The 14942-nt window shown below is 45.5% G+C and overlaps 1 protein-coding gene across 1 annotated transcript in view; it reads left to right on the plus strand.

Moving 5' to 3' along the window:
• Positions 1 to 2431: 2431 nt before the first annotated feature.
• Positions 2432 to 14942, plus strand: part of PTK6 (protein tyrosine kinase 6) — a 62491-nt gene continuing 49980 nt past the window's right edge. Inside the window, exon 1 of the mRNA XM_063963137.1 lies at positions 2432 to 2890. Coding sequence (XP_063819207.1) covers positions 2610 to 2890 — 281 coding nt within the window. The 5' untranslated portion in view covers positions 2432 to 2609. The remainder of the gene's footprint in view (positions 2891 to 14942) is intronic.

Consider the following 14942-nt stretch of genomic DNA (forward strand, 5'->3'; position numbering starts at 1 on the left):
GGAGTGCAGTACTAAGGTCCGAAGGAGTGCAAAACTGTGCTGATTGCTTTCCAACATGTGTGCTCACACTGCAGTACAGTAAACAGACCTCAGCTGACTGGAAACAGCCAATCAGCGCTATTTCTTCAGAGCCAGGTCGAATATCCCGGGACTGTAGCTTTTTAGTGCACAATAATCCGGGTCTGACACGTGTTCAACCCTTCTTTTAACCCAGGTTGAAATACCGGGTTGGACATCCCGGGATATTCAGTTTGGCGCTTTCACACCGCACCTCGACCCGGGTTGACACGGTAACAACCTGGTAAAAAGCCGAGTTATTTTGGCGATGTGAAAGGGGTATAGGAGTCTTTGCAGGTTCTTTGTCCCCTCATAAGATATTAACCGCTGCTTTCCATAGTAGGCGTAGGGGCCATGGACCAGTCACTGCTGCCTCAACATATGTTCCATTGGCTAGTGCTGCTATGGCATCCCCAGTTGCTATGCAGATTGACCCTAATGATTTATGTCCCTTACGGCATCTAAGGCTACTGCATTTGTGCCTTTCAATTCAGCGTTTGCTTCCACTTCAGAGCAATTTTTACAATCCCTTGCAAGCTTTTGTTTTTTCACTGTGCAGTTCTCCGTGAGGGATTTACAACCACTTCCCTAGATTCCTTGCGAATTGCTCCTGCAGCTATTGTTTTTGTGTTGTTGTCTTCCAATGCTATAGGGCAGATACAATTCGGAGTGAGGTTTAGCAAGGTAAAAAACCTGGCTTGTGTACCTCGCGCCCAGTTTTGGAGTACCACGGGTATGCACACTCCCAATACCTGCGGTATTCAATAAACTGCTGAAAGCACCGTGGCACATATAAAAAAAAAAATTATACTCACCTGTTCAGTGCTCTCGTGGTCTCTCCTCCATCTTCCAACTGGGGAGGGGGCTTCTGGGAGTCCCAGGGGGCTGCAGGGAGGTGCAAGGGCTGCTGGGAGATGTAGTTCTCCAATCGGCCGGTTCGGGGGTGGGTTATACACACACAAGGAGGGTCACTTACACTGGAGTCACACATGCACACACATACACACACTCAAACATACTTATGCGCACTAACACACACTCACAGACACTCCACACACCTCCCATACTCACTCTGCTGCAGAGGAACTAGCTAGCGATGCTGGACACAGAAGACCCAGCTTCGGAAAGGGGAGTAATAGCTAATCAAGCTAATTGAAAACTTCCAATTGCTTAATTAGTCCTCGGTGGAGGTTGGGAAGGAGGTTGCCACTGGAGTCCCAGAGCAAGTTCCTGTGATTTTAGGAAAAATTAGATCTGCTATGCAGGTTTAGAAAAAAAGACTAGAATTCACCACATCCCATTTCAGTACCGCAAGTGAACTAAAAAAAACTCCCGCCCCCGCAGTTGGATTCCCCCCAGGCTGCCATGTAGCCATCTTTTGCAGATGACATAGATGATGGCATGTGGGATGATGCGGACACAGAAGGAGCAGAGTGATTCATGGCTTTGAATGCCGATTCGCAGGGGTTGTCAGGTATACAAGACGGCATGGGGGCTTAATGGACCGATGTTTAGCCTAGGGCATCCTACGAGCCTAGCGGGTTACAAGGCAATTTTATTTAAATTTGCTATTTCCATGGCTTTTAACACTGCATTTTGTATTTCTGAGCTGGTTGCCTCCTCCGAACTGGTGGATGCTGCTATGCTTGTTTCAGGCATGCAGGTTGGTGAGGTGTCGATCCTCTGGAGAAAGCAGTGTTCCACACCTGACCAAACCAACAGTGCAGGTGGATTTTGTTTGTGCCTTTCTGGGAATGCAGAGGCTGCCCTGTTGCTCTTACCCCACAATATGTGGCCTTATTACTGAATGTTGCCAATAGTATGTATGCAGGAGCATTGGAGTGTTTGAAGATGATAAGTGGTTTCAAATGCTCCTGCTGCAGTCATATTGTGAGGACAATATAGCATGTGCTGCACACGCAATCATGTTCATGACCTCCCTATTCCATTCAAGAGATAAGGGAAAGTACACACTGACTATAAATTTGCGTACAGGTGCACACTGATTCGATAATACAGTCAGATGGAGCATTTATCAGATTGGCAGCACCCGTCGGGCAGTGTGTACCTGACTTCAGAATAAAAGCCTGGTTGGATCTGCTGCCAGAAAAGGTCATTTGTGGTCAAGTAGGAGAAAAGTTTAACATAACTTCAGATCAGTTTCTTTCAATTTAAGAAGCAAATAACAGGAAATATGTCCCAGAAAAATACTATTCCAGTATTGCTTAGTAAGCTTTTCTTTTACTCGTCTTGAGAAGGTGCAGTGTTATAAATCAGGTGAGTGACTTCCACCTGTCTCCTCCCCTTTCCTCGCTGTGTTTTAATCCACAGAGAGGGGTGTAACACAAAAGCTAATAGTGAATCTAATGAGGAAGTGGAGGTAGAAAATCAGAAGTACTGTATGACCTGGCAATAACTAGGTGATTGAGCACAATTTACATATTTTATAAGCTGACTTACAGTATTCTACTCCCACACCCTCCTAGATATGATGCCAGAACAGGAAAGTCCATGCTGAGGAAATTGTGTCTGACATACCTGGCAGAGTGTGCATGTTAGACTGTTGTGAGTCTCTTCAGTTTATCTCTGAACCCGAGATGAGTGACTATGTAGTCATGAACCAGCCAGCACAAAGATATGTTAGCCAGTGGGATTTTAAAGCAAGCATTCCAGAGGGGTTAAGTTTCAAAGCTGGGGATCGATTCCAAGCACTGGACAGGACTGGGGACTGGTGGCTCGTGGAAAAACTGAACACAAATGGCAGTAAAACTGGCAAGACTGGATATGTACCTTACAACTACCTAGCAGAGGAAGGAACAGTTGAGGAACAGCCGTAAGTAACCAAGGAGAGCAATACAGTGACTGGCATGTGGTTAATGTATAAAAAATAAAAAGCACTGCTGGATACAATTTTAAGCACTTAATGATACTAAGTACAATAGGAAACGTGTAGTGAACTATGTAACATTGCTATTTAATATCTTCTGGAATACAAATGAGGTTCTCAGTACACATTTTGTGGGGTACCAAAACTAACAGTTTATTTTTATTATAACAGGAAACCTGACCCTCCAAGGGGTCTACAGTATGTACTAACGTGATAATGATCAGAGGAGAGGGCGCATGCATGGTAATGAATACAAAGTGTGCTGCTACCGCCCCTATTGCATGCTCCAAAATCCTTTACCAACCTCACGTGGTTGATGTTACCCCTATGTGGCAGCACACTCTGTTACAAAGTGGAGAACTGTGGCTCTATGTATTACATTACAATACAGACTACCTTACCCACTACATATGATGCTGGTAGGTATGTGGCTATGTGCTGATGTATTTAAAACACCTACAAATAGGTGGATAGTGAGCAACCCCCAAAATAATGCATATAAATGGAAGATTGTGTAACCTGACTTTAGATTAAAATTTTGATTAGTAACAGGGTTACAATATATACCAGTTCCTCCACACAAGCTTAGTTATTGTTTATAGGTTAGCCTGGGAAAGCCTGTTAATTTTAGTGGTACTATGCCTATTATAACGTCACTATAGGTAAGTACTAGTAACGAGTTACCTGGATGTTTTACTTGTCGTGGGTACTATCGGCCAATAGAAGATTAGATGGGTAAGTATAACTTATGCTTTATTTCCAGGTTCAACACCGTAGGTTACCGCTATATTCATTAAATAATAACAGTTACAATAAAATTATAGTTCACACTAACATTTCCCCTACAGTTTCCTAAACAATAAAATATTTGCATGCAATACACAAAATTGGTAATATCCTTCAGGAATCCCCACTCTGTAAAGGAACATTTACCTCTGAATTACCCGGGTATTCATTAACTCAGATAGTCAACTGACATATAATTTTGCACGTTGGGGCCCGTCCTGATGAGGAAGGGAATAGGCTACAAAAAGTTCTCTGAAGAATGAAATCCTTTGCTGGGGAGCTCTCAAATCCTTGTATCTAGTTCTCTATGTGCGCTATATTTCATTGTGGTCTATTATACTCAACTATACTCTGTTTTCGTGAGTTAAACTGTAGTGAAGTGAAGATTCTAGATCAGTGATTTTCAACCTTTTTTTACTCGTGGCACACCGAACAATATTTTAAAATTGGCAAGGCACACCATCAGTTCCCCACATAAAAAAACAAAACACACACATTGGCCCTCACAGTAAAACAAATATCCACACATACATTGGCCTACACAGAAAAAACAATCACATTGCTCCCCACATAAATCATGTTGCTCCCTACATAAATCCTATTGCTCCACACATAAATCAATCACATTTCTCCCCACATAAATCCTATTGCTCCCCACATGAATTATTCACATTGTTCCCCCAATACATCCATAAATTCTTATTCTCCCCACATAAATCCTATTGAAATCCTATTGTTCCCCACAGGAGAAATAAAATAACAAATATTATTATCAGCTGTCCTCCTCCCTGTCCCTCAGTGGCAGGGGTTGTTCATAGTGGAGTTCTGCGAATACTGAGTAGCAGGCGGTCGGGCAGGTGTCGATGTGGGTTGGCAAGGAAAGCTGTGGATGCAGGTGGGAACTGGAAGATGTGTATTCAGGCAAGTGGACTGGCTGGGTGGTGAGACGCGGCGGCCGTGACCTATGGTATCACACCACTTTCAAGGCATAGGTCACGGCCGGAGCACGACTGATCCTCTAAGAAGAGCCTGGGCCAACAGTTCACTCTGAAGGTGCAGGAAGCTGCTCTGGCTCCGTGGCACACCTTGCAACTGGTTGCGGCACACTAGTGTGCCACGGCACACTGGTTGAAAAAGCCTGTTCTAGATAGTATACTTTGTATCGTTCCTAGTCTATATGAAGGGGATGATGACTTGGATACAGTGTAGCGCTTAATACTTAACTCCCTATATTTCACAGTCTGGCAAAGTAGATATTCCAGGGTGTTGAATTACTTAAATCCTCTGGGCTGCTACTTCTCCACACAAAATATGGTACATCGATCCCTAGTTTTCTATCTCTAGTCATGAGACGATAACAGGGACGGATTAAGTCTTGGGGGTGCCCAGGGCACTTAAGACAGGGGGGGCCCGATGGAAGATGGGGGGTGTATATTAAATTGTGCACACCTCCCAACATGTCCCATTCCAGTAGGGACAAAATGCTCTCTACTTGGACTTCCTACTTGATATATGATTGGCGTCACCTTTGTTGAACTATTTAATTGATAAGAAAAGTACTTCAACGCAGGTAATGGCAATCATAAATTAAGAAGGAAGTCCGGGTAGAGAGCGTTTTGTCCCTCCATGAATGGGTCATGATGGCAGGTATAGATTGTGTATATTAAATTTACACCAATGGTGTATATTAAATTTAACTTATAGTTTAATAATGCCTGGGTACTGGTTATAGCTCCATCTAATTGACAAACAACTATTTTATAAACTTTTCTTGTAGTGGAGCAAAGACAACGTAACCTTAAAATACACATAGAAAAATAAAATATTTTATCTTGTCACATGCAAGAATAACATCAGCCTCTGTATTACTTACTCACTAGGACAGGACTCAGGAGGACTCTCTGTGTGTGTCTTTATCTCCAGACCCAAATGGTTTAAATGCATAACAGTTTACACAGACACCCAGGAGGGAAGGATGAGAAGCTGGGTTACCTGTGTCACTTACAGCTCTCAGCACCCTCCTATCTCTGCTCTGGTCAGAAAGCTCCATCAGTAGCTCATGAAACATGATATTCCTGTGTGTCTGCCTGCACTACATACTGTCCTGCTGGCATTCTGGTGGCTGGTTCTGCTGATGCTTAAGAGGGAAAGCTAGTGATGTCAGTGTGCTATGATCGGAGGGCCCCCTGACAAAGGGGGGCCTGGGGTACAGTATGTATGCCCTGCATCCCCACCATAATCTGGCTATGGACAATAACAATTCTCCACTTACTCCCTGCTTATCAGAGTCTCTAGAGTATATATTCTCATACTGCAACTATTCGATGTAGAGTCTATTACCGGCTATTCCACTGACCAACCTCCTTAGCTGCAGTTAATATTATATCTGTATAGTATACGCTTTACCGTCCTGGCAGCTGAGTTACATAACCTTATGTATAGTTCACTTTCCAGCAGCTGCCAAATAGTTCATATCTCCTTCTATAGTGACTGATAATAGCGTCCTCAATATCGTTATGATTAGTGGTGTAAAGTAGCGTGAAGGATCCCCCACTCAATACGCTTATGTATGTACACTGCTGTCCCTCCTCTGACTCAAACGGGGAGGTGACTCTCCACACTTCTGCTATATATATATAGGTCCGGGAGGGTAATCACTGTGTAGCTAGCTCTGACTGGGGACCTACTGTATGGGTTAAAAACCACTGGGCTTTCTGAAGGAAGGGCTCCCCTTATATAGGCAAAGGCTTCTTCTGTGTTCTAGGTACAAGCATTACCTCGGTTCCACCCGTCCCTTGTATAAGCTCCTGCCCTGGGTCTGGTTACTAAGATGCTTGCTGCCATCTCCACTGATTACCAGAGGCCTCCACTCTGCCTGCCTCAGACCAGCTCTCCTATTCAGGTAAAACCTATGCTGCCAGCCCTCTTGCCTGTAAATCGCAGGTCCCACTCCTCAGTCTCAGTGACTCTGTCAGCTCAGCTCCTGTGGCAGTATTCCTACGGCACTGCGAGTGGGTATTGCAAGCTGCAACGCACCCAGTCTCCTCTCAGTAATAGTCGGATTCATCCACCACTGGAGAGTCACCGGAGATACACCTCTCTCTCTTCCCCAGCATCCAACCTCTGCTCACTAACTGCTGCTGACTGTCACCCCGTCCTCCCTGCAGCTCTTGCCTGCGCATGGAGGTTCCAGAAGCATCCCTTCCCCTGCCACAGTCTAATCCTCTAATTACACATATATATCTATATATATATATATATATTTACACACACACACACACACACACACACACACACACACACACACACACACGACTCTACTGTACATAACAGCAACATAGTTCATATTCACTCAGCAGTTACTATGTATATATATATTATACACAGATACATTGACTTGGTATAGGGTACTCAGTTTTAACTCATTACGAACAGTACTGCGGCTTAATAGTAATACACATTTTATAAGCGTTACTGAGGCCAGTTACAATTGGTTCATACACTAGTTTATTAAATGTATGGAATAATACAGCTCTGCTCTGCTATGGCTATATAAAGAATGAATAAAAGTACAATTGTACAATAGGAAATATGTTTAATGAATTGGGAACTTTCCCCCTTATAGAGGCCACATTCATAGTGATCAAAATGTACAGCATGGGATAGACATAAGGATATGTTTACAAAGAAATAAGGATTAAATAAAGTTTGAGGTAACAATATGGTTTAAAAAAGCAGTGCCGTAACTAGGCATTTTAGCGCTATGTCCAAGAAACGACAGTGGTGCCCCCCCCCCCCATGTAAGACAGGGGGGCGCGCAAAAAATTTAGAGGGGCGTGGCTTCATGGGGAAGGGGCGTGGCCACAAAATAATAGCAATTCATACTACGGTGCACAGTAGTCTACATTATTCAAATTACGCTGCACAGTAGCGCCACTACACCAGGTAGAGCCCCTTTTATACATTACAGCAGACAGCGTCCCCCTTTTGACACATTACAGCAGACAGTCCCCCTTTTTACTAGAGATGAGCGGGTTCGGTTTCTCTGAATCCGAACCCGCCCGAACTTCATGTTTTTTTTCACGGGTCCGAGCGACTCGGATCTTCCCGCCTTGCTCGGTTAACCCGAGCGCGCCCGAACGTCATCATGACGCTGTCGGATTCTCGCGAGGCTCGGATTCTATCGCGAGACTCGGATTCTATATAAGGAGCCGCGCGTCGCCGCCATTTTCACACGTGCATTGAGATTGATAGGGAGAGGACGTGGCTGGCGTCCTCTCCATTTAGATTATAAGAGAGAGAGATTTACTGGAGCTTAGGACTAGGAGGAGTACTGTAGAAGTGTAGAGAGTGCAGAGAGTTTACTAGTGAGTGACCACCAGACAGTGCAGTTTATTTAATATATCCGTTCTCTGCCTGAAAAAAGCGATACACACAGTGACTCAGTCACATACCATATCTGTGTGCACTGCTCAGGCTCAGCCCAGTGTGCTGCATCATCTATATATATTATATATCTGTCTGACTGCTCAGCTCACACAGCTTATAATTGTGGGGGAGACTGGGGAGCACTGCAGTGCCAGTTATAGGTTATAGCAGGAGCCAGGAGTACATAATATTATATAGTGAGTGACCACCAGACAGTGCAGTTTATTTAATATATCCGTTCCCTGCCTGAAAAAAGCGATACACACAGTGACTCAGTCACATACCATATCTGTGTGCACTGCTCAGGCTCAGCCCAGTGTGCTGCATCATCTATATATATTATATATCTGTCTGACTGCTCAGCTCACACAGCTTATAATTGTGGGGGAGACTGGGGAGCACTGCAGTGCCAGTTATAGGTTATAGCAGGAGCCAGGAGTACATAATATTATATTAAAATTAAACAGTGCACACTTTTGCTGCAGGAGTGCCACTGCCAGTGTGACTGACCAGTGACCTGACCACACTGACCACCAGTATAGTTAGTAGTATACTTATATTGTGATTGCCTGAAAAAGTTAAACACTCGTCGTGTGACTTCACTTGTGTGTTGTTGTTTTTTTTATTCTATAAAAATAAAACTCATTCTGCTGACAGACAGTGTCCAGCAGGTCCGTCATTATATAATATATAATATATACCTGTCCGGCTGCAGTAGTGATATATATATATTTTTTATATCATTTATCATCCAGTCGCAGCAGACACAGTACGGTAGTTCACGGCTGTGGCTACCTCTGTGTCTGCACTCGGCAGGCAGTCCGTCCATAATTGTATACCACCTAACCGTGGTTTTTTTTTCTTCTTTATACATACATACTACTACGACATCTCTTTATCAACCAGTCTATATTAGCAGCAGACACAGTACAGTACGGTAGTTCACGGCTGTGGCTACCTCTGTGTCTGCACTCGGCAGGCAGTCCGTCCATAATTGTATACCACCTAACCGTGGTTTTTTTTTCTTTCTTCTTTATACATACATAGTTACATAGACATCTCTTTATCAACCAGTCTATATTAGCAGCAGACACAGTACAGTACGGTAGTTCACGGCTGTGGCTACCTCTGTGTCTGCACTCGGCAGGCAGTCCGTCCATAATTGTATACCACCTAACCGTGGTTTTTTTTTCTTTCTTCTTTATACATACATAGTTACATAGACATCTCTTTATCAACCAGTCTATATTAGCAGCAGACACAGTACAGTACGGTAGTCCACGGCTGTGGCTACCTCTGTGTCTGCACTCGGCAGGCAGTCCGTCCATAATTGTATACCACCTAACCGTGGTTTTTTTTTCTTTCTTCTTTATACATACATAGTTACATAGACATCTCTTTATCAACCAGTCTATATTAGCAGCAGACACAGTACAGTACGGTAGTTCACGGCTGTGGCTACCTCTGTGTCTGCACTCGGCAGGCAGTCCGTCCATAATTGTATACCACCTAACCGTGGTTTTTTTTTCTTTCTTCTTTATACATACATAGTTACATAGACATCTCTTTATCAACCAGTCTATATTAGCAGCAGACACAGTACAGTACGGTAGTTCACGGCTGTGGCTACCTCTGTGTCTGCACTCGGCAGGCAGTCCGTCCATAATTGTATACCACCTAACCGTGGTTTTTTTTTCTTTCTTCTTTATACATACATAGTTACATAGACATCTCTTTATCAACCAGTCTATATTAGCAGCAGACACAGTACAGTACGGTAGTTCATGGCTGTGGCTACCTCTGTGTCTGCACTCGGCAGGCAGTCCGTCCATAATTGTATACCACCTAACCGTGGTTTTTTTTTCTTTCTTCTTTATACATACATACTACTACGACATCTCTTTATCAACCAGTCTATATTATTAGCAGCAGACACAGTACAGTACGGTAGTTCACGGCTGTGGCTACCTCTGTGTCTGCACTCGGCAGGCAGTCCGTCCATAATTGTATACCACCTAACCGTGGTTTTTTTTTCTTTCTTCTTTATACATACATAGTTACATAGACATCTCTTTATCAACCAGTCTATATTAGCAGCAGACACAGTACAGTACGGTAGTTCACGGCTGTGGCTTCCTCTGTGTCTGCACTCGGCAGGCAGTCCATAATTGTATACTAGTATCCATCTCCATTGTTTACCTGAGGTGCCTTTTAGTTGTGCCTATTAAAATATGGAGAACAAAAATGTTGAGGTTCCAAAATTAGGGAAAGATCAAGATCCACTTCCACCTCGTGCTGAAGCTGCTGCCACTAGTCATGGCCGAGACGATGAAATGCCAGCAACGTCGTCTGCCAAGGCCGATGCCCAATGTCATAGTACAGAGCATGTCAAATCCAAAACACCAAATATCAGTAAAAAAAGGACTCCAAAACCTAAAATAAAATTGTCGGAGGAGAAGCGTAAACTTGCAAATATGCCATTTACCACACAGAGTGGCAAGGAACGGCTGAGGCCCTGGCCTATGTTCATGGCTAGTGGTTCAGCTTCACATGAGGATGGAAGCACTCAGCCTCTCGCTAGAAAACTGAAAAGACTCAAGCTGGCAAAAGCACCGCAAAGAACTGTGCGTTCTTCGAAATCCCAAATCCACAAGGAGAGTCCAATTGTGTCGGTTGCGATGCCTGACCTTCCCAACACTGGACGTGAAGAGCATGCGCCTTCCACCATTTGCACGCCCCCTGCAAGTGCTGGAAGGAGCACCCGCAGTCCAGTTCCTGATAGTCAGATTGAAGATGAAGATGTTGAAGTACACCAGGATGAGGAGGATATGGGTGTTGCTGGCGCTGGGGAGGAAATTGACCAGGAGGATTCTGATGGTGAGGTGGTTTGTTTAAGTCAGGCACCCGGGGAGACACCTGTTGTCCGTGGGAGGAATATGGCCGTTGACATGCCTGGTGAAAATACCAAAAAAATCAGCTCTTCAGTGTGGAGGTATTTCAACAGAAAAGCGGACAACAGGTGTCAAGCCGTGTGTTGCCTTTGTCAAGCTGTAATAAGTAGGGGTAAGGACGTTAACCACCTCGGAACATCCTCCCTTATACGTCACCTGCAGCGCATTCATAATAAGTCAGTGACAAGTTCAAAAACTTTGGGCGACAGCGGAAGCAGTCCACTGACCAGTAAATCCCTTCCTCTTGTAACCAAGCTCACGCAAACCACCCCACCAACTCCCTCAGTGTCAATTTCCTCCTTCCCCAGGAATGCCAATAGTCCTGCAGGCCATGTCACTGGCAATTCTGACGAGTCCTCTCCTGCCTGGGATTCCTCCGATGCATCCTTGCGTGTAACGCCTACTGCTGCTGGCGCTGCTGTTGTTGCTGCTGGGAGTCGATGGTCATCCCAGAGGGGAAGTCGTAAGCCCACTTGTACTACTTCCAGTAAGCAATTGACTGTCCAACAGTCCTTTGCGAGGAAGATGAAATATCACAGCAGTCATCCTGCTGCAAAGCGGATAACTGAGGCCTTGACAACTATGTTGGTGTTAGACGTGCGTCCGGTATCCGCCGTTAGTTCACAGGGAACTAGACAATTTATTGAGGCAGTGTGCCCCCGTTACCAAATACCATCTAGGTTCCACTTCTCTAGGCAGGCGATACCGAGAATGTACACGGACGTCAGAAAAAGACTCACCAGTGTCCTAAAAAATGCAGTTGTACCCAATGTCCACTTAACCACGGACATGTGGACAAGTGGAGCAGGGCAGGGTCAGGACTATATGACTGTGACAGCCCACTGGGTAGATGTATGGACTCCCGCCGCAAGAACAGCAGCGGCGGCACCAGTAGCAGCATCTCGCAAACGCCAACTCTTTCCTAGGCAGGCTACGCTTTGTATCACCGCTTTCCAGAATACGCACACAGCTGAAAACCTCTTACGGCAACTGAGGAAGATCATCGCGGAATGGCTTACCCCAATTGGACTCTCCTGTGGATTTGTGGCATCGGACAACGCCAGCAATATTGTGTGTGCATTAAATATGGGCAAATTCCAGCACGTCCCATGTTTTGCACATACCTTGAATTTGGTGGTGCAGAATTTTTTAAAAAACGACAGGGGCGTGCAAGAGATGCTGTCGGTGGCCAGAAGAATTGCGGGACACTTTCGGCGTACAGGCACCACGTACAGAAGACTGGAGCACCACCAAAAACTACTGAACCTGCCCTGCCATCATCTGAAGCAAGAAGTGGTAACGAGGTGGAATTCAACCCTCTATATGCTTCAGAGGTTGGAGGAGCAGCAAAAGGCCATTCAAGCCTATACAATTGAGCACGATATAGTAGGTGGAATGCACCTGTCTCAAGCGCAGTGGAGAATGATTTCAACGTTGTGCAAGGTTCTGATGCCCTTTGAACTTGCCACACGTGAAGTCAGTTCAGACACTGCCAGCCTGAGTCAGGTCATTCCCCTCATCAGGCTTTTGCAGAAGAAGCTGGAGACATTGAAGGAGGAGCTAACACGGAGCGATTCCGCTAGGCATGTGGGACTTGTGGATGGAGCCCTTAATTCGCTTAACAAGGATTCACGGGTGGTCAATCTGTTGAAATCAGAGCACTACATTTTGGCCACCGTGCTCGATCCTAGATTTAAAGCCTACCTTGGATCTCTCTTTCCGGCAGACACAAGTCTGCAGGGGTTGAAAGACCTGCTGGTGACAAAATTGTCAAGTCAAGCGGAACGCGACCTGTCAACATCTCCTCCTTCACATTCTCCCGCAACTGGGGGTGCGAGGAAAAGGCTCAGAATTCCGAGCCCACCCGCTGGCGGTGATGCAGGGCAGTCTGGAGCGACTGCTGATGCTGACATCTGGTCCGGACTGAAGGACCTGACAACGATTACGGACATGTCGTCTACTGTCACTGCATATGATTCTCTCAACATTGATAGAATGGTGGAGGATTATATGAGTGACCGCATCCAAGTAGGCACGTCACACAGTCCGTACTTATACTGGCAGGAAAAAGAGGCAATTTGGAGGCCCTTGCACAAACTGGCTTTATTCTACCTAAGTTGCCCTCCCACAAGTGTGTACTCCGAAAGAGTGTTTAGTGCCGCCGCTCACCTTGTCAGCAATCGGCGTACGAGGTTACATCCAGAAAATGTGGAGAAGATGATGTTCATTAAAATGAATTATAATCAATTCCTCCGCGGAGACATTGACCAGCAGCAATTGCCTCCACAAAGTACACAGGGAGCTGAGATGGTGGATTCCAGTGGGGACGAATTGATAATCTGTGAGGAGGGGGATGTACACGGTGATATATCGGAGGGTGATGATGAGGTGGACATCTTGCCTCTGTAGAGCCAGTTTGTGCAAGGAGAGATTAATTGCTTCTTTTTTGGGGGGGGTCCAAACCAACCCGTCATATCAGTCACAGTCGTGTGGCAGACCCTGTCACTGAAATGATGGGTTGGTTAAAGTGTGCATGTCCTGTTTTGTTTATACAACATAAGGGTGGGTGGGAGGGCCCAAGGACAATTCCATCTTGCACCTCTTTTTTCTTTTCTTTTTCTTTGCATCATGTGCTGATTGGGGAGGATTTTTTGGAAGGGACATCCTGCGTGACACTGCAGTGCCACTCCTAAATGGGCCCGGTGTTTGTGTCGGCCACTAGGGTCGCTAATCTTACTCACACAGTCAGCTACCTCATTGCGCCTCTTTTTTTCTTTGCGTCATGTGCTGTTTGGGGAGGGTTTTTTGGAAGGGACATCCTGCGTGACACTGCAGTGCCACTCCTAGATGGGCCCGGTGTTTGTGTCGGCCACTAGGGTCGCTAATCTTACTCACACAGCTACCTCATTGCGCCTCTTTTTTTCTTTGCGTCATGTGCTGTTTGGGGAGGGTTTTTTGGAAGGGCCATCCTGCGTGACACTGCAGTGCCACTCCTAGATGGGCCCGGTGTTTGTGTCGGCCACTAGGGTCGCTAATCTTACTCACACAGCTACCTCATTGCGCCTCTTTTTTTCTTTGCGTCATGTGCTGTTTGGGGAGGGTTTTTGGAAGGGACATCCTGCGTGACACTGCAGTGCCACTCCTAGATGGGCCCGGTGTTTGTGTCGGCCACTAGGGTCGCTTATCTTACTCACACAGCGACCTCGGTGCAAATTTTAGGACTAAAAATAATATTGTGAGGTGTGAGGTATTCAGAATAGACTGAAAATGAGTGTAAATTATGGTTTTTGAGGTTAATAATACTTTGGGATCAAAATGACCCCCAAATTCTATGATTTAAGCTGTTTTTTAGTGTTTTTTGAAAAAAAACACCCGAATCCAAAACACACCCGAATCCGACAAAAAAAATTCGGTGAGGTTTTGCCAAAACGCGTTCGAACCCAAAACACGGCCGCGGAACCGAACCCAAAACCAAAACACAAAACCCGAAAAATTTCAGGCGCTCATCTCTACTTTTTACACATTACAGCAGACAGCGTCCCCGTTTATACACATTACGGCAGACGGTGTCCCCCTTTATACACATTGCGGCAGCCAGGCCCCCTTTTTACACATTACGGGAGCCAGTCCCCCTTTTTACACATTGCGGCAGCCAGGCCCCCTTTTTACACATTACGGCAGACAGTCCCCCTTTTTACACATTGCAGCAGCCAGTCCCCCTTTTTACACATTGCGGCAGACAGTCCCCCTTTTTACACAATGCGGCAGCCAGTCCCCCTTTTTACACATTGCGGCAGCCAGTCCCCCTTTTTACACAATGCGGCAGCCAGGAC

This window comes from Pseudophryne corroboree, chromosome 3, assembly GCF_028390025.1.
Source record: "Pseudophryne corroboree isolate aPseCor3 chromosome 3, aPseCor3.hap2, whole genome shotgun sequence".
Taxonomy (NCBI): Eukaryota; Metazoa; Chordata; class Amphibia; order Anura; family Myobatrachidae; genus Pseudophryne; species Pseudophryne corroboree.